General features: G+C 40.0%; 3 protein-coding genes across 3 annotated transcripts; all 3 read left to right on the forward strand.

Moving 5' to 3' along the window:
- The first annotated feature begins 1,648 nt into the window (after positions 1-1,648).
- Positions 1,649-4,625, forward strand: LOC135935813 (protein yellow-like). Its single transcript, XM_065478374.1, has 4 exons — positions 1,649-1,969; positions 2,598-3,164; positions 3,229-3,382; positions 4,416-4,625. Exons 1-4 carry the CDS (start codon positions 1,649-1,651, stop codon positions 4,451-4,453), a joined length of 1,080 nt encoding a protein of 359 aa, XP_065334446.1. The 3' UTR covers positions 4,454-4,625.
- A 7,216-nt stretch (positions 4,626-11,841) lies between these two features.
- LOC135935815 (uncharacterized) lies at positions 11,842-13,576 on the forward strand. Its single transcript, XM_065478377.1, has 5 exons — positions 11,842-12,001; positions 12,066-12,259; positions 12,568-13,116; positions 13,203-13,496; positions 13,571-13,576. The coding sequence occupies exons 1-5, from the start codon at positions 11,842-11,844 to the stop codon at positions 13,574-13,576; spliced, it is 1,203 nt and encodes a 400-aa protein (XP_065334449.1).
- Positions 13,577-15,921: 2,345 nt separating this feature from the next.
- LOC135936864 (uncharacterized) lies at positions 15,922-17,705 on the forward strand. Its single transcript, XM_065479852.1, has 4 exons — positions 15,922-16,068; positions 16,209-17,126; positions 17,205-17,352; positions 17,477-17,705. The coding sequence occupies exons 2-4, from the start codon at positions 16,227-16,229 to the stop codon at positions 17,518-17,520; spliced, it is 1,092 nt and encodes a 363-aa protein (XP_065335924.1). The 5' UTR covers positions 15,922-16,068; positions 16,209-16,226; the 3' UTR covers positions 17,521-17,705.
- Positions 17,706-25,058: the final 7,353 nt, after the last annotated feature.

Genomic DNA, 25,058 nt, shown 5'->3' on the forward strand with positions numbered 1-25,058 from the left:
GTAATTTTGTGTCTCTTTAAAATAATAAAAACTCTGTTTGTAGGCATTAATATTTAATTTGTGAAAAATTGTGGTTTTCGGGCCTCTGAATATTAATTCACGGTGAGTGCGACGAATTGCACTCCCTTTATGCGCCTGCGAGGTATCCAAAATATCGCAATAATTGCGGCGTTTCTCACAATCAGTCAGCACGCGGAGTAAGATTTTTCAAATTCTTTTACACTTGTCGTTCGACTCACAATTATTAAGATTTATTAAAGACTATTTTTTGAAATAAAAAAATCTTTTCCAACGTTACTACGGCGAATGGCTGAATCGATTTTGGTTATCAACACGTCAAAAAAAGGGTTCCCATCTGTTTCATTGCATCCGTGTAGTTCTAATACCATAGTCCGCTAACCGATTTGGAGATTTTTTGCACCCATAGAAAATTAAATTAATTTTTTTGCTTCGCGACGGCTACATGCGAAAAATGATTTAATTTCTGTTAAAATTCCACCGCTCATCGCATCGGCGACCACGACGCCTCATTAGACAGGTATTTGGTTCTGCTTTAACTTGCGGTACCCTGAAGACCTTTTTCAGGGTACCCCGACCTGAGATCATGTCCGAGGCCCGTTTTCATACTTTCTCTGTACAGTTTTGAGCACATTTGATGATACTCGACGGTGATTTTACACTCTTGCCTGACTTTACGATCTTTCTCAGGTGGAGCAACCTGAGGACTGTTTTTTCCGACTTCTTATCGACTTTTACCTACTCTGCAATATAATTTTTAAAATGAAAATCACGTGTTACATCAGCCGCAAGATTATTTGCGGCAGTCACGTGTTTTTTTCCCGAATCCGTCATAATTTATGCAAGTTTGATCTGAATATTCGAAGCTTACAAAGTATTTGACAAAAAAGAGATTGGTTTTCATGTTTTTAACCGCCGAGAGAAATATAAACCAGGTGATTTAATTAACTGCTCACACGCCGTATTCTATCATTTTTGGGTTCGTGTTTTTATGCACAGAATTGTTTTTCGCTGTTAGAGATGGATTACAGGTCAAGATCAAAGTGACAGAGTAACCTTTTTGACCTCTTGTGCCGCTCGATTCTCTTGCGGCACGTTACATAATTATTTTTTAAAATAGCAGCAAACAGTGACGAAAATAATAATTAAAATAGGACAGTTGATTAATTTTAGCCGCATTTATGTTTTTTTAAATAATTTTTTCGTCTACCCCGGCAGCATTAAATTTAAGAAATTTGGCTTTTTATATAGCTGCTCGGCAACACAACCATTATTTTCTTCGCAGTTTGACTCGTCGACCTTTCCTCTGCGTTGTTTGATATAAAAAGGCGCTCTTCAATAATGAGATCAGTCGAAAACAGCAGCGAATCATCAATACTGGTAAGAAATTCCTTCTCTCATTCAAATTTCGTTAGTTTCCAGCAAATATCCTTTTTTATAGATATACTTTTGAGCAGCCTTATGTCGATTGGAAGATATCCAATTTCTTGCCACGTTGGCTACAGTCATTCGTCCTCTTTTCTTTTTACCAATTTAAATTATGGTTGCGCTTGGTTCTACATTTCACATCTTTTGACTGTATTTTTTTATTATTTAGTTTATTTTGTTGACAGTTAAAAAGGCTGGAAGGATGACTTCGTATTTCGTCGCCGCTTCCTTGCTCGGTCTTTCATCGCTGGCCATTGCCGCCAACTTCACTCAGGTCTTTGAGTGCAATGAATTGGACTACGAGTGGCCGTCAGATCCGAAAAGGGCACAGGCCTTGCAAGATGGAACTTTCAAGCCAGAGGAATTTTATCCTGGTTACATGGCTGTCTACGGAGAAAGGATCTTCCTCAGCCTCGAGAAATTTGATGGCGTTCCGGTGACTCTGGTGACTATGCCGACGAGCAGTGCGTCCTCCGCACCCCCGAAGCTCACCCCTTTCCCCTCGTGGGACATGTATCTTAACGTAAGTTGCAAAAAATGCACCATGTTGTATGCATCGCCCCAGGGTCCGTGTTGCGATATGTGTTGGTTCCCGCTGGCGTCAAAATTTGTATTTGTTCGAATATTCACCCATTTAGAAGCTGCGCAGTAAACTTGTGTGTATCTTAAACATGCGCAGTATGTTGAAATCGCTTCGAAATCTCACAGGGAGGCTGAAACTCATCAATGCGCATGCGTAAACAAAATATAAACCTTCTGCGCAGTCTTAATTCCCACCGGGGTGCAATCTTTGATGGTTCACGCCGGCCAGAAGTCAATATGGCGTTGAAATAATGGAGGCCAATCAGGAGCGTCGAAAAAGAGGCGTGCCGACCTAATAATTTTATTCCCGCGTTTTTTTTATATTGCCATTAGCCTGATGTGCCACCTAACAGTCAATTCGCCAATTTCCAGGCTAATCAGCTGTTACTAAAAAAAATAGCAACAAAAATGTCAAATGTTCATTGTGCTGAAGCTATTTTTCATGATTTTCCCGCCGTCCTCTACCAGACGCCATATCTGCGCGGCGCGTGAATCCTGACCCCTATAATTTTATCTATTTGAATCGCTTTTCTGGATTTTCAGTAACTCGATTCCTCATCTATTTGCAGGAATCTGGAAACTGCAGCAAGATCGAGCGGCCAGTTGGGCTGCAAGTGGACTCCGTCGGCAGGCTGTGGGTGCTCGAAGAGCGCAAATTCCGTTGCGGTGCCAAATTATGGATTTTCGACGTAAACGACAACAAAACCGAACTCATTCATCAATTTCCAATTCACGACACCATTCACGACTTGGTGATCGACGAAACGGCCAACGAAACCTTTGCCTACATCACGCGGTGGATTGAAAAGCACATTCTCGTGTTTAGTTTGGAGAGAAATGAGTCTTGGATCGTGGACACGCCAGGAATCAACGTTTTTTCCATCGCCAAGGATCTGGAACCGAGACGGCTCTACCTCAGCAACCACCGATCCAATGAACTGTATTCAATTCCCATTGCCACCCTCCGCAAAGGAACTCAAACTGCAAATCCAAGACTCATCGGAAACTGGACCGAAATTAGTGCGTATAGGATGCTGATGGACAACCGCGGGACCTTGTACGCCGCCTTTTTATACGAGAATTTCACTTCCTCTTGGAACACTTCGCAGCCATTTCAGGAGGAACGTTTTTATCAAGTATGCGGTTTCAATTTAAAATAACATTTGAGATCATTTAGACTGTTGTCTTGCTTGGTTGTAGGTCGCTGGATTGAAATTTGTTTGGCCCTTTACTTTTGCCCTGGACCAAAACGGCACCCTTTGGATGACGGTCTTTGATAAAAATAGAAAGCCAAAATACAGGCTTTTGAAGGCTGCGCTCGGCGCGAAATCGTATACCTTCAAGGATTCACCAGGTAAGTTTCCTTCTTCGTCTCTCAAGTCCGTCAAGGCGTTGAAATTGACCATATATGCATGGGTGGCGGCAAAAAAGTCCTCAGGTCATACAACCTGAAGATGGTCAAAATTTTGGTTGAGTATCGTATACAATACGCTCGAAACTCCAGAAAAAGTATTAAGGACTGGCTTGTGAGCGGATTTCAGGTCAGAGAACCCTGAAAAAGGTCGTTAAGGTGTCTTAAGTAAAAGTTAAATCGAATACCTGTCTGATGAGGGCTCGTGGTTGAAGATTCGATGAGCGGACGAATTTAAATAAAATTAAAAGCTATTTTCGAGTTCACACATTGCAGAGAAAAAAATGAATAAAAATTAAATTTTAATTTTTCTGTTGGCTCGAAATATCTGTAAATTTGTATCAAGACTAGCGGTGGTCTTGTGCGTATGTCTGTGTCGGTAAAACTCGTTAAGTTTGCTCCGTTCGGAAAAAATGGCGATTTTTGGATTATCAATTTTATTACGAAGAAAGTGCCAAAAAATGTTTTTCAAAGTTAAAATTCTTACTCCTCGGATTTTGATCAAATCGGCTCTAATTTGGTATCGAAATGTTCCCAGACAAATTTTGCGTTAATATTTATTCTTCAATCGCGATAAATGGCGACCGGAATAAAAATTTTGACTTTTTGAAAATTCAGCTGTAAAAAAAATTAGAAAAATTGACTAATTCTGGAAAGCTACAAATGGGCGGACGTTTCTTAGTAAGGGGTAAGATTATGGTTACTTAAACTCGGTTCCATAGGGTCTCCCTTGGGCCTCGAAAACAAATGTTTGAAATATCAGAAATCGCGTTTCTCAATTAAAAAAAAATAACAACCCTGTTGCTATTGGCTGAAGAGTGGAAAACTTTATTTTTTCAAGACTCTCACTTTGAAATTCTGCGTCTTTAAGGTCCGATTGTTGCTGTCGGCCGCAAACGTCCTCAAATTTGCGCTATTTTATATTGTGTTTCGTTTATTCTTTTAATTCATTTATATATGTACTGTACCTAAATAGAATGCTCCAGTTCGTGTCTCGAGATTGGAACCGCCTAAGGTCGGGAGTGTCCTTTGCAAGGTTGGATGGAAGGGCGAAAACAGCGATACACCCTGGCTGCGTCCACGGCACCTGCGAGCAACCCTGAGAGTGCACCTGCCTTCCCAAATTCCATGCAAAGTGATTTAGGCTGGGGAAGAGATTTTAGTTGGATATTAAATGTTTCCTGGGAAATTATCTGCGAGTTTTACTTTTCACCGACGTCCTGAAAATCAGAAGTTTTAATTTTTATCGCGAATTTTCCGGTCAATCAACTCTTTTAGCAGTTAATTGTTGAAAAGTGGTTTTGTTAACAATCAAATCTACGCTCGACCTGCCTCAAGTAGGTTGTTTATGTAATAAGAACGAGCTAATCCGCCAAAATAAAGGCATAAATTTAAATAATTGGCTTCGGACTCGCAGAGATTGCCGTAAGAAAACCGGTTTGGCGGTCAACAGACTTGTCTCGCCGAGAGTGAAAGAAAAGGCGCGTGCTCAGCTGCATTTATTTCTTTATACGCTTTTTACGAGCTGAATAAACGTTATCTTCCGTTCGCACGCGCTATTTGACGCTTCTTTTCTCTCGCCTCAAAGAATTAAAATTAATGCGTCACTCATTTTGGGTTTCGGACAAGAACCAGTCCCCAAAGAACCGCACTTTTTCTATTTCTGTCCAACTCTCGAGAGTTAATTTATGCTTGTGATTTTTATTCCATCTCTAAGCCAAAGAACCAATTTGAAAAGTGACAATTAAATAGCTTGCAATCAAGTTTTTTGCGGCGAGAAAAAAAATTATATTAACGTGCTTTTGTTTCCTCGTTTTCGTGCCGTGTTATCGCTGAGCAAAATCCGGTTTTATGCAATCTGCGCTGCTTACTCGTTAGGCCAGTTGCATACAAAGTGTTCTGGCATTTGGGAACAGACCTGTTGCTCTCTGCAACTTAATCCATATGAATTTGAACTTGAATCAATTCGTTTCCCAGAATAATTTGAGATAAAATTTTAATTTAGCGAATAATCAGAAGAAAAAGGATTTTTGTGGGCAGTAAGACGGGTGGCGGTGGAAAAGGTTTCTAAAATACGCTAAATTTTACGGCGAAGAGTCTTGCAAACTTTGGTTTTTCACTCCACGACCCACAGGAGGCGAGTTATTAATTTTTAAAGGCGAGAAATAGCGGTTTGTGACATTTTTAACTTTTTTACAGCACTCGCGTGAAGAGCTGCAACGTGCACTTGGGTCTTGGGATCCATAGATCCTTTTTTAAGCACCACGTTTTTGTAGGTCAACCACCACAACGATTTTTTGCTCAATTTCAGACTGTTTAGTTCGAAAAAATATTGAAAGCTCATGAGAATATGGTATGATCACTCAATAATTTTAAATTTAATTCATTTGATATAAATCGCGTTTTTTGTTTATTGAGTAAAAAAATCTGAGCGCGGATGGAGCGGCTTCTTTTCAATAGTTTTCACTCTCTCAGAGAGACGACGCTCGCGTGATCGTGACCTTTGCCGTTTTCTCGTTCGGCCACAGCGCAAAACGCGCGAATTTCACTCACTCAAGTAGGATAAATTTTTAAAAAATAAAATAAAATCCACGTGACACCAGCAGCAAAAGGTTATGTGCGGATTTATTTTAATTTTTGAACCTTTTTGCGCTGCACGTCCCGTAGGCTATGTGCAGCTTCCCGGCGTCCCAAATTCCAAAAATTTATAAGTGCCAGAAAGTGGCGAGTCGGCGTCCGAGTTTAGTCAAAAAATACAACAAAATATTTAAAAAAATAGATTGTTTCTTTTGCTAATCCACCAAATTTATAAATATTTTTGGTGCAATGTTTTCCTATCGCTTTCGGAGATAGAGTCAGGTCAAGACCAAAGTGATAGCCGCCATTTCGACCTCTCGTGACGCACGATTTTCTTACGCTACATAATTTATTTTCAAATTCTGCAGCAATTATAAATAAAAATTGGTCAGTTGACGAATGCTAGCCGCTTATGTTTTTTAACTCATTTTTCCTAACCGCCGGCAGCATTGAATTTATACAATTTGGCTCGGCAACAGCAGCCGCATTATTTTCTTCGCAGTTTGACTCGTCGTCTTTTATAAACAAATCTACACTCGACCTGCCTCAAGGTTGTTCCAGAGAGATCGCACTGATCCGCAAAATAAAAGGCATTCACATAAATTTAAATAATGAGCCTCTGACGCGCAGAGATTGCCGTAAAAAACCGGTTTGGCGGTCAACAGACTTGTCTCGCCGAGTGTGAGTGAACAGGTGCGTGTGTTAGTTGCATTTATTTCTTTTCACGAGCTGAATAAACGTACCTTCCGTGCGCACGTGCTATTCTTGACGCTCCTCCTTTCTCGCCTCAAAGAATTGAATTTATGCTTGACATTTTCATTCCGTCTCTAAGGCAAAGTAACCGTTTGAAAAGTGACAATTAAATAGCATGCAATCAAGTTTTTTGCCGGCGAGAAAAAAATAATATTTACGTGCTTTTATTTCCTCTTTATCGCTCTCAGCATTCCGGTTTTATGCAATCTGCGCTGCTTACTCGCTAGGCCAGTTGCATACAACCAATGGTCTAGCATTTGGGAGTCAACCCGTTGCTCTCTGCAACTTAATCTATTTAAATTTGAGCTTGAATCAATTCTCGTTTCCCAATATGATTTGAGATAAAATTTTAATTTAGCGAATAATCAGAAGAAAAAGGATTTTTGTGAGCAGTAAGACGGGTGGCGGTGGAAAAGGTTTCTAAAATACGCCAAATTTTACGGCGAAGAGTCTTGCAAACTTTGGTTTTTCACTCCACGACCCACAGGAGGCGAGTTTTTAATTTTTAAAGGCGAGAAATAGCGGTTTGTGACATTTTTAACTTTTTTACAGCACTCGCGTGAAGAGCTGCAACGTGCACTTGGGTCTTGGGATCCATAGATCCTTTTTTAAGCACCACGTTTTTGTAGGTCAACCACCACAACGATTTTTTGCTCAATTTCAGACTGTTTAGTTCGAAAAAATATTGAAAGCTCATGAGAATATGGTATGATCACTCAATAATTTTAAATTTAATTCATTTGATATAAATCGCGTTTTTTGTTTATTGAGTAAAAAAATCTGAGCGCGTATGGAGCGGCTTCTTTTCAATAGTTTTCACTCTCTCAGAGAGACGACGCTCGCGTGATCGTGACCTTTGCCGTTTTCTCGTTCGGCCACAGCGTAAAACGCGCGAATTTCACTCACTCAAGTAGGAGAAATTTTTAAAAAATAAAATAAAATCCACGTGACATCAGCAGCAAGGTTATGTGCGGATTTATTTTAATTTTTGAACCTTTTTGCGCTGCACGTCCCGTAGGCTATGTGCAGCTTCCCGGCGTCCCAAATTCCAAAAATTTATAAGTGCCAGAAAGTGGCGAGTCGGCGTCCGAGTTTAGTCAAAAAATACAACAAAATATTTAAAAAATAGATTGTTTCTTTTGCTAATCTACCAAATTTATAAATATTTTTGGTGCAATGTTTTCCTATCGCTTTCGGAGATAGAGTCAGGTCAAGACCAAAGTGATAGCCGCCATTTCGACCTCTCGTCACGCACGATTTTCTTACGCTACATAATTTATTTTCAAATTCTGCAGCAATTATAAATAAAAATTGGTCAGTTGACGAATGCTAGCCGCTTATGTTTTTTAACTCATTTTTCCTAACCGCCGGCAGCATTGAATTTATACAATTTGGCTCGGCAACAGCAGCCGCATTATTTTCTTCGCAGTTTGACTCGTCGTCTTTTATAAACAAATCTACACTCGACCTGCCTCAAGGTTGTTTCAGAGAGATCGCACTGATCCGCAAAATAAAAGGCATTCACGTTAATTTAAATAATGAGCCTCTGACGCGCAGAGATTGCCGTAAGAAAACCGGTTTGGCGGTCAACAGACTTGTCTCGCCGAGAGTGAAAGAAAAGGCGCGTGCTCAGCTGCATTTATTTCTTTTCACGAGCTGAATAAACGTACCTTCCGTGCGCACGTGCTATTCTTGACGCTCCTCCTTTCTCGCCTCAAAGAATTAAATTTATGCTTGACATTTTCATTCCGTCTCTAAGCCAAAGTAACCGTTTGAAAAGTGACAATTAAATAGCATGCAATCAAGTTTTTTGCGGCGAGAAAAAAATAATATTTACGTGCTTTTATTTCCTCTTTATCGCTTTCAGCATATTCCGGTTTTATGCAATCTGCGCTGCTTACTCGCTAGGCCAGTTGCATACAATCAATGGTCTAGCATTTGGGAGCCAACCTGTTGCTCTCTGCAACTTAATCTATTTAAATTTGAGCAAGAATCATTTCGTTTCCCAGTATAATTGGAGATAAAATTTTAATTTAGCGAATAATCAGAAGAAAAAGGATTTTTGTGAGCAGTAAGACGGGTGGCGGTGGAAAAGGTTTCTAAAATACGCCAAATTTTACGGCGACGAGTCTTACAAACTTTTCACTTCACGACCCATATGAGCCGAGTTATTAATTTTTAAAGGCGACAAAAAGTGTTTTGTGACATATCAAACTCTTTTACAGCGCTCGCGTGGAGAGCTGCAAAAAAGCTTAGACTTATAATGTTCCACACCGCATTTATTGTTATTTATTTGGGATAAATATGATAATGCAAAGTCGCGCGGCGACCACCGGGGCCGGCGAGCGATTGGGTCATTGGGAGGCCACGCCAAAGGCGGCCAGCACACCGGGGGTGGCGAGCGTAGGGGCGGCCGTGGCGGACGTTGAAAAACAATTTATGCGTGACTGTTAAATAATATTTCCTTTTATAATCTTGAGAGAGCGCCAAAATAAATTTTGCATTTTATCTTGTTTTCTATCGTTCCACTGAAATCAACGTTTGAACTTCTCCCGCGCAACATCCGATTTCGTGTACGCCTCTAAACGCATAAAAAGCTCTTAGCACGACGAACGCAGGAGAGGATCCGCACTTTTCTTGTGCATTTGTGATAGCAACTCCCCCAAGTGACGCCACATAGGGGAAAAGCATGCATTTAAGGCGTGTCACTCTCCCAACCTGATTCCAACATGGTGCCGCTGCGCTGCAACTCCTTGTCTCAATGACCAATGCTCCTGAGTAAACTTGCTCTGTGTTGTGGTACAACAAGCAACTGACGCTGATACTTGTTTACTTGCATCGGGCCAGAATTTTTGGAATATCAGGTGAGATTTTATCGCTTTTCAAGGAATTTGTTGTTTTTCAATGAGACGAATGTGTTAGGAATGATATTCAGTATGAGAAATGTGATTCAAACTCTCGATGACACAGATATTTAGAGAATACAAATCATCATTACGAATTTGTGCATTCTTTTTTTGTCCCTGACACATGGAACGGCTGTTGGCCTATTTTGGCTGTATTAAAGCTAAGCTTTGTTTCCTCTGAGGTGGCCGATGTGACTGGCGTTACATGATGACCGAAATTTCGACTGCTTCAGGCTGATTTTATGAAACTAATTAAGTGGCGCGGCTGATTTTTAACACGCAACCATTACGTAGTAAAATAAACGACCTTCTAGTCAAGGGGTCAGCAGCCTCAGCCAAAATTTGTTGCTCTTTTTTAGTGCTTTGCGCGGGTACAAATTTTCAACCCAAACCCGCACCGAACCCGCTTATTTCGTACCGCACCCAAACCGCACCCATATCTTTTTTCAAAATTTGAACCCGCACCCGCACCAAACCGCACTACGCCAACCCGCACCCGCAATCCGCCATATTGAATTTGCAAAAACTGGACCCGCACCCGCGGGTTTGGTGCGGGTTTGCGGGTTCAACCCTCAAACCCGCGACCCGCGCAAAACAGTTGAGAAAACCCCTACTTTCCATTTTTTGGGGGTTTTGCGGGCGTTCAAAGGTCAAAATCTGGGAATTTTGAGTACTTTATGACTTTGCTCAGGGTGGTCCTTAAAAATTAAAAAACCCGTAAACTTGTCTCATCGAGGCAAACAACTTTTATATTGATCTCAAGGTGGTAGGTCAAAGGCCAAGGTTAAAAAAATTAATTTTTGGAATTTAAACTCAAATTTGAAAATGCATATATTAAAATTTTTAATTTTTTTTAAACCCAATTTGTAGAACACAAAAATTAAGCTAAAAACGTTAAAATTTGGAATGGCGTTTATCCTCATTTTTTTAAATTAAAAATGAAAAATTTTAAAACCCTTGTTTGTCGAGGTAGGTAAAAACGATGATTGACCAAATGTCGACTTATAATCATCCGAATTTCAAAAACCACATACCGTTAGACTCCTCTCGACATCCTTAAGTGCACTAAAGGGGTATAATTCGATTTTATATTTTATTTTATAATTGCGACGAGATTTTTAGTGCAGAATTCGAGATTTGGTGCTCATCAAGCATTTTATTGCACCCGTCTCGATAAAAAAACTTTGTGCACCCGAATCTTGGATTGTGGTGGTCCTATTTACAAAAAATACGTACCATAAAAAAATTTCATTATATTCATTTTCAAATTTAAGTTTAAAATCTAAAAATTAATTTTTGTGACCTTGACCTTTGACCTACCACTTTGAGGTCAAGATAAAAGTTGTTTGTCTTGTTAAGACGAGTTTGCGGGTTTTTTAATTTTTGTTCTAGGACCAACCTGAGCAAAGTTATGAAGTACTCAAAATTCCCAGATTTTGATCTTTGAACGCCCGCAAAAATTGGAAAGTCGGGGTTTTTTCAACTGATTTTTCGGTCAATTAGGGCAAAGTTAACGCAAAAAAATTCATCAAAATCCATCGACCCCTGGACAACAATTTGTTCAGAGATTGTGGCTCAATTATATAAAAGTTGCGGGTTTGCCGGGGCAACCCGCACCCGCACCAAACCGCACTACGCCAACCCGCACCCGCAATCCGCCATATTGGATTTGCAAAATCTGGACCCGCACCCGCGGGTTTGGTGCGGGTTTGCGGGTTCAACCCTCAAACCCGCGACCCGCGCAAAGCACTACTCTTTTTCTGCCGCTTTTTTATCTTTCTTCCACCAAAAGTTTGTGAGCCACCGATTATTTCAATATAATTAGAAAATAAATCCAAAAAGGTTTCGTGGAGCCGCAGCAGGAACTGCAGATATCCTCAGGAAAACGCCATGACCAAAACTTGGCCATCTATAACTTTAAGCTCTTTTTTTTATTTTTTTGAAAATAAATAATCAACAAACTCTTTAAGAATATTTGAATACAAATCGGGAAATAATTTAAAGACCAATACACAACCAGGTGAATAAGTGAAAAGTATTATGTGCATGCAATATATCAGTATATATGGCCTGTGATACTTTCCCTTGGGGCTTTTTCTGCGCACCAAAAAGCTGTGATACGAAATATTAATTTATGATTAATTTTTTCGCAGACTCCCTTCCACAATGGCAAGAAATATGAGGACTTCGCTATCGGACGCATGTTTTAAGGGCCTGATGAGGCAGAAAAAGTCCCTTTTTGACCACACAGCTGACTCAATTTTCCAAAATTTGATCATGTTGATCAACAAGGACGCGGATTTCAAAATGCAGATCGAGAGCCTCCGTGAGTTATTTTTCATCTTTGTAAATGAACCGTATTGTTTATTTTCTTTTATTTCGATCCCCAGCGAAACCTCTGCGCGCACAAATGCTGTCTCGCCTGACCAAACTCAAGTGCAGCAATCCCCTAGGAGATTTGAACCAGTTTAACATCTTGTTAAAAGGGTTTGAAGCGTTGGTGACCCCGAAAACGACCGACATCGAGTTAGATGGACTTCTCACCTACTGTCCGGTTGAATTTAAAAAAGAAATGCTGACTCAGGTAATTGAAGTACAATATTTTCATGTTTCTCGGCACCCGGCACTTAAGATGGGAAACCCAATAATTCCACAATTCCATCGTTCCAAGTAAACGGTGGAATAATTTAAACGTATCAAAATGGCAAAAAACCTAATTTTATTTTATTTTTTAAAATGGGTGTTTAGCAATATCTTGCCCTTTTTGGATAAAATTTTTGATTAAAACTCCGTTAAATTAAAAAAACAGTTCCTCCATCTGTATGCAGCGTTAGACGTTAACTAAACATGGACGAACATATTAATATTGATTTTTTGCTCTCTCGTTGTCAGGTTGTTCGTAAGATCGTCAACAACGCTCCGGATTTGGAGAGCCTGATTCTGAACGAGAGAAGACTGATGACGGAGAGAGAAAGCATCAGCTTCTACGCTTGCCTTCAGGAAGATGCTCTTCGTGAAATTGGCAAGTTGCGACACCTGAAGAAGCTGGGCATCAAGTGCTGCGCAATAGATCTCTCCGACCTTCTCAGGCTTTGCAAGAAGCTACCCGCTTTGGAGCATTTGGACGTTTACCTGACAGAGCACAATTTGGACTACGCGCCTGCAGATCGAGTGACGTTCAGAGAAAGCTTTGGAAACCTCAAAGTCTTTCTTTTCACTCAATTCACCTCAGGAGTCTTCCTCACGAAACTCTCCAAATATTGCTTGGAGACCCTTCCAAAGTTGGAAATCGTCCAAAGTCGGGTGAACGGTCATTGCTTCACAGTGGAGATGTCCGGGGATATAAACATTCCTTTCGGGTCGTCACCTCTGACACACCTCAGCACTAGACCTCAGGACGAAAATGTTCATTTGCGTTTTCCAAACGTGACCCATCTGAAGGTAAATTAAATTCAATTTTGCCTTTTATTTACTATCTTTAGTGTATTATTTATCCAGCACTTATTGCTTAATTTAAATGTTTGTAGGTCAATCTGGCTGGAGAAGCCTACCCAAAGCCAGCCCTCCTAGATGCTTTGACGAAATTTCCCTGCATCGAGTTTCTGCATGTGAGGTATTTTTCGTCCCTCTACGTGCTGGAGAGACTCCTAGACGCGTATGGTGCCAGCCTGACAAGCCTTGAGCTTTCCGAATCGTTCTGCACCATCAAGCTCGGAACCATTTTCGAGAAATGCCCAAAGCTAGAAAAACTCTGCTTTGATGGCGTGAATGTGGAAGATGGTGAAGAGCCCATCCAGAAATTTTCCAACCTGAGAGAGCTGGTCTGGATTACAAAGGGGTTAGTTTGCAAATATTCTAATTAAATTCTGGATTATGATTTCCTTTTATATTTTAGCGGTAAACCAGGCCATATCTCAACGATTCTCTCGGCGCCAGGGCTGGAAAAGATTTCACTGGAAGGGTCACGATTTGAAGTTGGTGATTTGGAGAAAGTGGCAGATCTGATCGCCAGAAAGCAGATTTTGTGCCGATTGTCATCGTTCCATCTGAACGTGTATGAAATTATTAACCCTCGCTCCAGGTCAAAATTTACAATGGCGATTACCACTGTGTTCAAAAATGCAATTGCCTTCACTCCAACTTTGACCAATGTAATAATCGATATTAATTTTAAGAAATCGTCTGGAGAAGTATCCAGGCTTTACTTATCGTCGGAAAATCTTTAGTTTTAGCAAATTCCTAAACGTTTTGTTTTTGAACCATCAAAAATATTGTAGATATTATTTGTGCAGAGCTAAAATCATTCCTATGAAATATGTAAATATTTAACCATGTAGTTATTTGAATTTAACTGATAAGAACTGTTTCACAAACCAATGAATTAATGCTAGAGTGTGCAATATTTTAATTTTTCGCATTTCTATTCAATTTTAAATGGCCTCCAATCAGAGACGTTAATCCAGGTAGATTGATCGCGGAGAAAATGTTTTTCGACGTGTTTGATTCCATATTTGCATAGGCTTGTTTGTCAATATAGAAAACCGCAATATTTCGTTAAAACGCAAACTTCAGCATTGTCTATTCTCTTTTGTCCGAAGCTGTACATATAGTTTCCAAATTATGTGATTTGTAACTGTACAAACTTGTTTTGACAGATTGACTTGTATACATAATAATTAAAAACTTAGTTAAAAAACGAACCAAATTTCTTTTCTTTTTTGGTCTATAATTTTATCCCTCTAAGAAAACTGCTAATTAATTAGGATTGGTCAAGACAGCAAAAATAATGTCGCAAAATTCAAAGCATTTTTTATTTTTGATGGGTAACTTTTATATTTGAGACAATTTTGGGATAATGAAAGATTGTAGTCACTCAAGAACGTGTTAAATGAGTTACAACTATGTCTCTGGTCTAACACCCTGGAAAACGCAGCATTATTTATTTAAATTGTATTTTTTACAACCAAAAAAATTTGAATTTTTAAATAAAAATCTATCTTACACTTTTAAAACTGAAATCAAAATTTTATTTTATAAAAACAAATAATTCCTTAAAGTGTATGAAATAATCCTTTATGGTCCATTATTTTCTAGAGCTTCGGGCGATCCCTGCCATTTTTTAAAAGTCAAAAATTTTCTCAGAATGATAAAAGAAAAATTACGTAGCACATGAAGGGGTTGACCGTGTTGCATTGCGAATTGAAGAGTCCGTTCGACTCCTGTTTTTCGTGTCCGGTCTGCACGGCGAGACACTTTAAATAATGAGCCTCTGACGCGCAGATATTGCCGTAAGAAAACCGGTTTGGCGGTCAACGCAGACTTGTCTCGCCGAGAGTGAAAGAAAAGGCGCGTGTGTTAGCTGCATTTATATATTTTCACGAGCTGAATAAACGCGTACACCTTCCGTGCGCACGTGCTTTTCTTGACGCTCCTCCTTTCTCGCCTCAAAGAATTGAATTTATGCTTGACATTTTCATTCCGTCTCTAGGCATCAATGGTCTAGCATTTGGGAGCCAACATGTTGCTCTCTGCAACTTAATCTATTTAAATTTGAGTTAGAATCATTTCGTTTCCCAGTATAATTGGAGATAAAATTTTAATTTAACGAAAAATCAGAATAAAATGAAATATTTTGTGCGGATTTGGTGGACATTAAGGCGAGTGGGGGTGGAAAGGTTTCTAAAATACGCCAAATTTTACGACGATGAGTCTTAAAAACCAAGGTTTTTTCACTCCACGACCCACAGGAGGCGAGTTATTAATTTTTAAAGGCGATAAAAAGCGGTTTGTGACATTTTTAACTTTTTTACAGCACTCGCGTGAAGAGCTGCAACGTGCACTTGGGTCTTGGTTTTTTTTAAGCACCACGTCTTTGTAGGTCAACCGCTGCAACGATTTTTTGCTCAACTTCGGACCATTTAATTCGAAAAAAAATTATAGCTCACGAGAATATAGTGAGAATGGCCACCAGAAATGACTTTTCGCTAATGCGTATTATACTGATGACTAAAATTAATTTTAAATTTCATTAAATTGATAGGAATCGCGTCTTTAATTGGAGTTAAAAAATCTGATGGCGGATGGAGCGGCTTCTTATCAATATTCTTCACTCTCTCAGAGAGACGACGCTCGCGTGATCGCATGACCTTTTTGCCATTTAGCCGTTCGGCCACAGCGCAAAACGCATAAATAATATTCGAACCTTTGCCCAGCACTTTAATTCACACAAAGTGCATAATGAGTCCATGCATATCTGCTTGGCAGCTGCAATTAACCATTATCTCAGGCTGACGCGAAATCGTTTGCCCTTTCCTCTGCACTTGTTGCGTCTGATATAAAAGGCGCTCGATCGTCAATGCGATCGGTTTAAATCAGCAGCATCACTACAGGCTGGTAATCAATTCCTTTAATACTGAAATTGCATTTGCTGGTTTTTTTTTTAATTGACATCTGTTAATAATATGCGCATTTTCTTCATGTTTTCCCTTTTAAAATGTCGTATCATTGCATTTTTTCTTTGTCATTTTCGACAGTTGAAAAAGGCCAGAAGAATGACTCCGTTCTTCGCCGGCATTTTCCTGCTCGGCCTTTCGTCCCTGGTCTCCGCCGCAAATTTCACTCAGGTCTTCGAGTGGCCAGATAAATTGGACTTGGAGTGGCCGCTGAACATGCAAGATGGGGCTTTCAAAGCAGAGAACATTTCTCCTCGTTACATGGCCGTCTACGGAGAAAGGATCTTCCTCAGCCTCTATAAATCTGAAGCCATTGCGGCGACTCTGGTTTCATTAGCGAAGAGCAGCGCGTCCTCTGAGCCTCCGCAGCTCACTCCATTCCCTTCGTGGGAAACGCATCTCGATGGAAGTTTCAAAATGGGAAATTCCATCAAATCGAGGAATAAATGCGACAAGATGGACATGGCAAATGGACTGCAAGTGGACTCTGTTGGAAGGCTGTGGGTTCTGGACAGTGGCAGCACTTGCAACAAATGCAATGCCAAACTCTGGATTTTCAACTTGAACAACAACAAAGCCGAACTGATTCATCAATTTTCCTTCCACGGCTGGATGCACGACTTGGTTATTGACGAAACTGCCGACGGAACCTTCGCCTACATCTCGCGCTGGGCAAAAGAACACATTGTCGTGTTTTGTTTGGAAAGTAACACATCTTGGATGGTGGACACGCCAGGAATCAAGGTTATTTCCGTTGCCCTGTCCTCTGAACAGCTCTACCTTGGCAACTACCTCTCCTTTGATATGCATTTCATTTCCGTTTCCGCTCTCCGCAACGGAACCGGAAAAGCAAATCTCATCGGACACTGGAATACGTTTACTCCGTATAGAATGCTGGTGGACAACCGCGGGACCTTGTATGCCGCCTTTTTCTGGGAAAACTACCTCCAATCTTGGAGCACTGCCCAGCCATTCAAAAAGCAGCGTGTTTATCATCAAGTAAGAATTCCTTTGCAATTCCCTTAGCTGTTCCTCATATTTCAGCTCGTTAATTAAATTAATTGCGCTGTGTTTCAGGTCGCTGGAGTGCAATCTTTTTGGCCATTTTCTCTTGCCATGGACCAAAATGACACTCCTTGGGTGATGGCGTACAACGAGGAAAGAGAGCCAAGATACAGACTTTTCAAGGCTGCTCTCGGGGCAAAATCATTCAAGAACTCGCCAGGTAAGTCATAATTATAATTATGTAATAAGTTTTCTTGCCTGGCGCGGCACATTTTGTTCTAAAAATATTCCAAGAATCACAAATCATTTTTTGAACATGATTCGATTGATTCGTTTTTTCTTAGAATGCTCTGGAACTTTGTGTCACGAGATTGATACTGCCTACTAAGGTCACCAGCAGAGTTCCTTTGCAAGGTAGGATGGAAGGGCGAAAACTGCGTCCACGCAACCTGCAGCCAACCCTGGGAGTGCGCACCTGCCTGCCCTGATTCCAAGCAAAGCTCTGCGACCTCAAAAACGATTGTAGACTCGAGTAGAGATTTTAGTTTTGGTTATTAAATGTTTTGAAGGGTTTATTATTTTCGAGTTTTACTTTCCACAAACAAATCGAACATCAGCAGTTTTTAATTTTTTGCATTTTGCGAAATGCTTCTTAAATTCCTTGAGAACGAATAAATGTTCTAAAAATACGCCGTTGAGTTGTGTTATTGTCCAAGTATCATGGAGAGAGGCCAATAATATCAAAGCGACAGAGTGACCTTTTCGTCCTCTTGTAACGCTCAATTTTCTTGGCATATTTTTTTTTTAAACTGACAAATTAAAATCGGACAGTAGATGATTGAAAGCTGAATATATATTTAAAAAATTAGAAGCCATTTATAGCTGCTTTGGACTCATCGCCCGTCTCACGAGCTCAATAATTTCTCTATCTTTCCTCTGCGTCGTCTGATATAAAAAGGCGATCTTGAATGCAATCAGTCTAAATCAAGACAAAAAGTCTGCAAGTCGCGCAACCTGAGGATGGTCAAAATTTTAAATGAGTATATGTTCCAGTCTTTTTATAAAAAGTAAAACTCGCAACGAATTTCCTTTTAAAACATTTAATTTCCAACTAAATTCACTACTAATTTTTTCGAGGTCTCGCAGCTTTGCATGGAAGTCGGGCAGGCGGCAGGGCTGGTCGCAGTTTTCGCCACCCTTCCATCCAACCTTGCAAAGGCACTATTCTTCAGCCTTCAAAAGCCTGAATATTGGTTTTCTTCTATCATTAAATACCATCACCCAAAAAGTTCCATTTTGGTCCAAGGAAAAAGTAAACGGCCTAATAGTTTCCAATCCAGTGACCTAAAACAAAGCAAGGCACCGACTTAAATTACCGATCGGAAAATAGAAAGCGGAAAATAAAAATAATTGTCCGAGATATCGAATTAGAGAATTTTTGGAGCTCGCTGTGAGTGTGAGTATTCTTTCAAAAAATATATCACTCATAAAACATGCATCGAGATCACTAAATTGCAATTAAACCAACGAGAATCCAAACACGTTTGACATAACAATATTAATTCTAAGGTTGATTATCGTGAAATTGAACCTAATGTTATTTTAAATTGGTGACCTGCCTCATAAAAACGCTGATCCTGTAATGGCTGGGATGTGTTTCAAGAGGATATGTATCTTCGTTTGGCGCAATTCCTTATTGTTAATTAACTCGGTGTGTTTCTTTGTTTTAGGTCACCGGATTGGATTATGTTAGGCCGTTCATTTTTGCGGCGTTGGACCAAAACGCAACTTTTTGGATGAAAAGCCAAAGCTTTTGAAGGTTGCAGTCGGAGCAAAATCATCCGAGGACTCGCCAGGTAAGCTATAATTTGGAAATTTTTGGTAACATCTTTTTGGGCAAACGAGATCTCTGATCAAATAATTCAACCTTGTAAACGGATCACTTTTTAGTATTTTAAATAATATTTAAAAAAAAAACCGTTTTGAACATGTAACGTTTTTTTTAGAATGCTACAGTTCGTGTCACGAGCGTGAGACTGCGCCTAGAGTTCCCTGGCTGGGTCAACGGCACCTGCGAGCAACCCTGCACCTTTCTGCCTGGCTTCCAAACTTGAAAGCGATTGTAGACTCACTCAGCAAGAGATTTTAGCTGGGAATTAAATTTTTTCGGGAATTTATTTGCGAGTTTTACTTTTCACCAGCAAACCTGAACATCATCTCAGCAGTTTTCTATTTTTATTGCCAAGTGTCAGGTCAATCAATTCTGTTAGCAGTTAATATATTAAAAAGCGGTTTTGTTTATTAAAATATCTACACTCGACCTGCCTCAAGGTTGTTCCAGGAAGAGCACACTAATCCACAAAATAAAGGCAGTCCCATAAATTTAAATAATTGGCTTCGGACTCGCAGAGATTGCCGTAAAAAACCGGTTTGGTGGTCAATAGACTTTTCTCGCCGAGAGTGAAAGAAAAGGCGCGTGTGTTAGCTGCTTTTATTTCATTTCACGAGCTGAATGAACGTACCTTCCGTGCGCACGTGCTCTTCTTGACGCTCGTCCTCTCTCACCCAGATAAAAAAATACAAAAAAATGTGTCGCGATTTTTAAATTTTGGACCGTTGGATTTCAAATCCTTTTGAACTTGGACGTGTGAGACCTTTATAAATACTTTCCGGCCTCAAATACAGAGCGGATGCGATCAAAATGATGCACGCCGTTGGAAAAATTAAAATTCTGGGGCCAATCTCAGGGTTCGCTACATTGAAAAAGGTCGTCAGGGTATATCAGATGGTAGCGCGTGTCAAAATCTTTAATTTGAGTCATCGTGCCTAAAATCCATCGTCCCGTCGAATTTTTAGAAAATTAAAACCGAGCAAATTTACAGCCTCTGCAGTCTGAATTGTTAAAAAATAAATAGTTGCGGGCGTTCACTAACAACAATATGGTTCTGAAAAAATCAAGAATACCGAAAAAGTCCTTTAACGAGGCGCCTGTGTGAAAAAATCCTCCAAAGAAAATTTAACTACTTCAAAATCAGCACGTGCGCATGGAAAATATACGTTATTTATTCAGCTCGCGAAAAGACACAAAAGCAACACACACGCGCGTTTTCTCTCACTCTCTCGGCCGGCACTCTTTGGTCCGTTGACCGCCAAATTGGTTTTTAACGCAATCTCTGCGCGACAGAGCTCATTATTTATCTAAATTAATGCCTTTAATTTTGCGGATTCGTGTGCTCTTCCTGGAACAACCTCGAGGCAGGTCGAGAGTATTTATTTATAAACAAAGCTGCTAAATGAGTTGATTGAGTTGAAACTTCGCAATAGAAAATAAAAACTGCTGATGTTCAGGTTGTTGGTGAAAAGTAAAACTCGGAATCCATTTCCCTTCAAAACATTTAATATCCAACTACTAATCAAGTCTATTTTTTGTCGAGGTCACTGATTGTGAGCTTTGCATGGAATTCGGGATGGGCAGGTGCACTCCTAGGGTTGGTCGTAGGTTCTCTGGACACAGTCACAGGTTCGGTTGCATTTTTCGCCCTTCCATCCCTCCTTGCAAAGGCACTCTTCCGACCTTAGGCGGTTGCATTCTTCTGACAAAAATTCAAGCATTCTACAAAAATAATGTCATATTAGTTCAAGATGGATTTTTATTATAAGATTAGCATTATTAGCAAAAGCATTGGCCGAAATTTTAATTTATAGACTACTATGTGTATTATTTTTTTTTTTTATCAAAATCTGACGTCACGCAGGCAAAAAGACGTAATGCATAATTAAATAAAATCAAGTTTTTCCAAATTATGACTTACCTGGGGAGTCTTCGAACGATTTTTCAGCCTTCAAAAGCCTTGGCTTCCTTTCGTCATAAGGCACCATCGCCCAAAAAGTTCCATTTTCGTCCAAGGAGAGAGTATATGGCCATAAAAAGTTCGACTCGTGGACCTGAATTAGAGCAATTAACAATAAAAGGATGAACTACCAAACGGAAATATATACGAAATCAGATATTCAGGTCCCAAATTAATTTTTCAAAAATGGTTTCCCACCTGATAAAAACGCCGCTCCTCAAATGGCTGAGAAGTGTTCCAAGAGGATATGTAACTCCACAAATTAAAGGCAATATAAATGATCCCGTGGTTGTCCATCACCATTCTGAATGGCTTCTCAGTCCATTTTCCGATTAGTTCCGCATTTGCAGTTCGAGTTCCGTTGCGGAGTGCGCGCGGCGACGGGAATTTCATACAGTTCCTTAGAGTGGAATGTGCTGAAGTAGAGATGCGTCGGTTCATTTTTAGGACGAGACAAGGTAATCGAAAAAGCGTCCATTCCTGGCGTGTGCACAATCCAAGATTCTTTTTTCTCCAAACTAAACACGATAATGTTTTCTTCTCTCCACCGCGTGATGTAAGCTAGGTTCCGTTAGCCGTTTCGTCGATCACCAAATCGTGCATATAGCCACGGAAGGAAAACAGATGAATGAGCTCGATTTCATTGATTTTTAAGTTGAAAATCCACAGTTTGCTATCGCAATTGAAGTTCCCTACGTTGAGCACCCAAAGCCGTCGTCCAACGGAGTCCGCTTGCAGCCCTACTGCCCGGTCGATCTTGCGTCACAAGAGGTCAAAGAGGCTAAATGTGCCACATTTTGGTCTTGACCTCTCTCTATCTTTAACAGTGATAAACAATATTGAATGCTAAAAAACACGTACCCCAAAAATATAGAAAAGTTGCTTTGCAAGGTTGGATGGAAGGGCGAACACCACGACCTACCCTGGGGGTGCAACTGCCTGCGCCCGACTTCAATGCAAAGTTTTTGAGACCTCGAAAAATTAGACTCGATTAGCAGTTGGAGGGAAATTCTTTGCGTGTTTTATTTTTCACCAAGACCCTGAACATATGCAGTTTATAATTTTTGCATTGCGAAATACAATTTCCATCAGGTCCAGGTGGCATCCCTCTGGGCCGTGTGTGGTTATGATTCTGGCGTGTTTAGCTGCTCATTGAATCTCTGTTAGACGCGTATATATTTTGTTTAAAACCTTTTTAAGAGCCATTTAAAAGTTTTTATAGTTTAACTTCGATTGCGGATAACATTTTGTGATGCATCACCAAGAAAATTCGTATTTTTTCGCTCTCCCATAGAATAAAAATTATTGACAAATAGCTTGCCAACATGCACCCTCTTTTTAAACGTTCCACATTCTTTTTTTCAAGGCTCCAGTCCACGTCACAAGAATGATACTGCCAAAGGTCGAGAGAGCGCCTTCGCAAGGTTGGATGCAAGGGCGAAAACTGCGTCCACGGAACCTCTGCGACCAAACCAGGGAAAGCACCTTCCCGCCTGACTTCCAACCTTTAAAACGATTGTAGACTCGGGTAGAGATTTTAGTTGGATATTAAATGTTTTCAGGGAAATAATTTGCGAGTTTTACTTTTCATCAGAACAACCTGAACATCAGCAGTTTTTATTTTTTTATTGTTAAGTTCCAAGTCAATAAATATTTAATTTCCCACCTTCAAATTCAAAATTCTCGCCATCTGCTAGCGGCTTCCTGTCTCAGTCAGGTTCAGAAAGTTCAGCATAGTGAACACTCTCTATGAAGGGGCGCTGATGGCACTGTCTTAGAGGTTTTACAAGAGAACTGGCACAGCAGCCATGTTTTTAATTCAAATACGAGTGACGTCAGATTTCCCATTACATTTTCACAGGAAATTGATGGCGGGAATAGTCATATCTGAAAGACGTGGTTCAAAGAGCGTGTCTTTTTTCCCAATAAAGTTGGCTGTGTTTACTTTTTGTTTCTTCTAAAACCAAGAACCATCTGGAAGTGGACAAGAAGAGTTTTTAGCAGAAAAATACTCGATTTGAGGCAGAGAATAACAGATTCAAAGGTATTTAAGGAATTTAGTAAAGAGTGCGCGTCCTTCCCGGACCGAGGACAGGGATAAAAAGCAAAAAAATCATCGAATAAATTTAATATTTTGTAAAGGCCAAGGCAGAAATAAAAGCATTCAAAGCTTGACACAACCAAAAATTTGAAAGCGCACTCATATTCCATTGTCCACTCAAATTTTTCCACCTAAAAGGCCTCAGATGATTGATTTTGTTTTATATCCGAAATTTGTTCGAGCATGCTGGTTTTAAGAATATGTTTTGAAAGGAAGATGGTTGTACGCAGATTTTTTTCTGCATTTGGAGTTGTCGGGCATTTCATAGTTACACATTCTTTACATTAAAATAATTAAACCTCTTGATATAAATCCATTTCATTACAAATTGAACAAATTCGCTCCACACAGGTCGAACGCAGGATGGAAGACGCTACTCTTCTAGAGAAATCCAAGTGGCGGTTGAATGGATTAAATAAGTTTAAGGATTGGACGATGAACACCATCCTGAAAAACTTGGATGCATTCACGCAAGATGGAACACAAAATTTCATCAAATCCACATTGTGTATGAACTAGGAATTTGGAATAATTAAAATTACAAAAATTCAAATAATTTTCTTTGCTCTTTCAGCACCAGATATGAGGAACAACTTATTGGAGGAGCTGCTGAGGAGCAGGCGACCTGATAAAATTCATTTCCCCAGCATTGTGCAGTCGGTGTTCGCACTGATCAACACCAGGACCAAAAAGCTTGATTTGGATTTCCTCATGTCATATTACCCGATGAGTTCGAATGCCGTGAGAGAGTTGTTCGAGGTAAATCGCATAAAGTACGAGATTGATTTCATTAAGCAAAATGGATTATCACTGTAGGTTCTGAAGAAGGTGTCGATTGCTGCCCCAAACGTACGGCAATTAAAAATCAACACACATCACATATCAATCTGCATGGACGGCATCGAACTCCGAAATACGTGCTTCGGATATCTAAGATCCCTGAAGGAACTTGGAATCTTAGAGCTTGTCGGACTCATCGACGGTGAAATGGACTTGGCGCTTTTGTGCAGAGAACTTCCCAATTTGCGGGTCCTTAGCGCGCCTGACACTTTTTTAGAGTGCACCACATTGTCTGAGGAGGATATCAGATTGTCATTTGGCCATCTAAGATTGCTCCATGTCCCTTTTTATACGAGGTTGGAAATTTACAAGATTTGGGAGGTGCTGCCCAATCTGGATGTCATCTATCAGAATATCTTACCAATCGGTCTCACTTTGGAAGATTTCCTTGAAGATGATAATATCCCGGGAGTGCGGAAATATCTCAATTATGAGGCAATTATTTCCGCATCAAATGTCTGCCCAGATTACTCCAGCATCAGATACTTGGAGGTAATGTGACACGTCATCCTCTTTTTTGTTACATTCATTTATTTCTCCGTACATATTTTAGTTTTCTTATGATGAGAGCACGTGGGATGAGTTTAAGAAGACTCCGAAGCTTCCTTCAACACTTGACGGTCTAACTCTCATCATGTTGTATTCACAAGAGACAACTGATGCTATTTTGCTCAAATATGGAGGGAACCTACGATGGCTGTCCTTGAGAGGAAATGGATACCAAAGCATCGATCTGAACCGCATTTCTCAACTATGCCCCAAGCTGGAAGTTCTCAGTTTGACATCGGTACAGGTCACTAGAAACGTCACCCATCAGATCAATTTTCACTATCTCGAAGAATTTTTTACGGAACGTGTAGATATGTAAGTATTTTTGCATGGATTTAATTTTCTATTTTTTAATTAAAAATATCTCTGCAGGATGGATGGAAGCTTAACTACCCTTTTGTCCTCGTGTCCGAATCTTCGAAAGTTGGAACTGAAAATACAGGCTTGCTGCTTGAATGATCTGCAGCAAATCAAGTATTTGATTATCGAAAAGAAGATCCTGGGTTCATTACAATCTCTCGACTGGGGAATACCTTTGGTTACATCAACACTAGTTTTCAAGGAAATCGCGGCAATTATGAAGAA

The sequence above is a fragment of the Cloeon dipterum genome, chromosome 2 (assembly GCF_949628265.1).
Source record: "Cloeon dipterum chromosome 2, ieCloDipt1.1, whole genome shotgun sequence".
Lineage (NCBI taxonomy): Eukaryota > Metazoa > Arthropoda > Insecta > Ephemeroptera > Baetidae > Cloeon > Cloeon dipterum.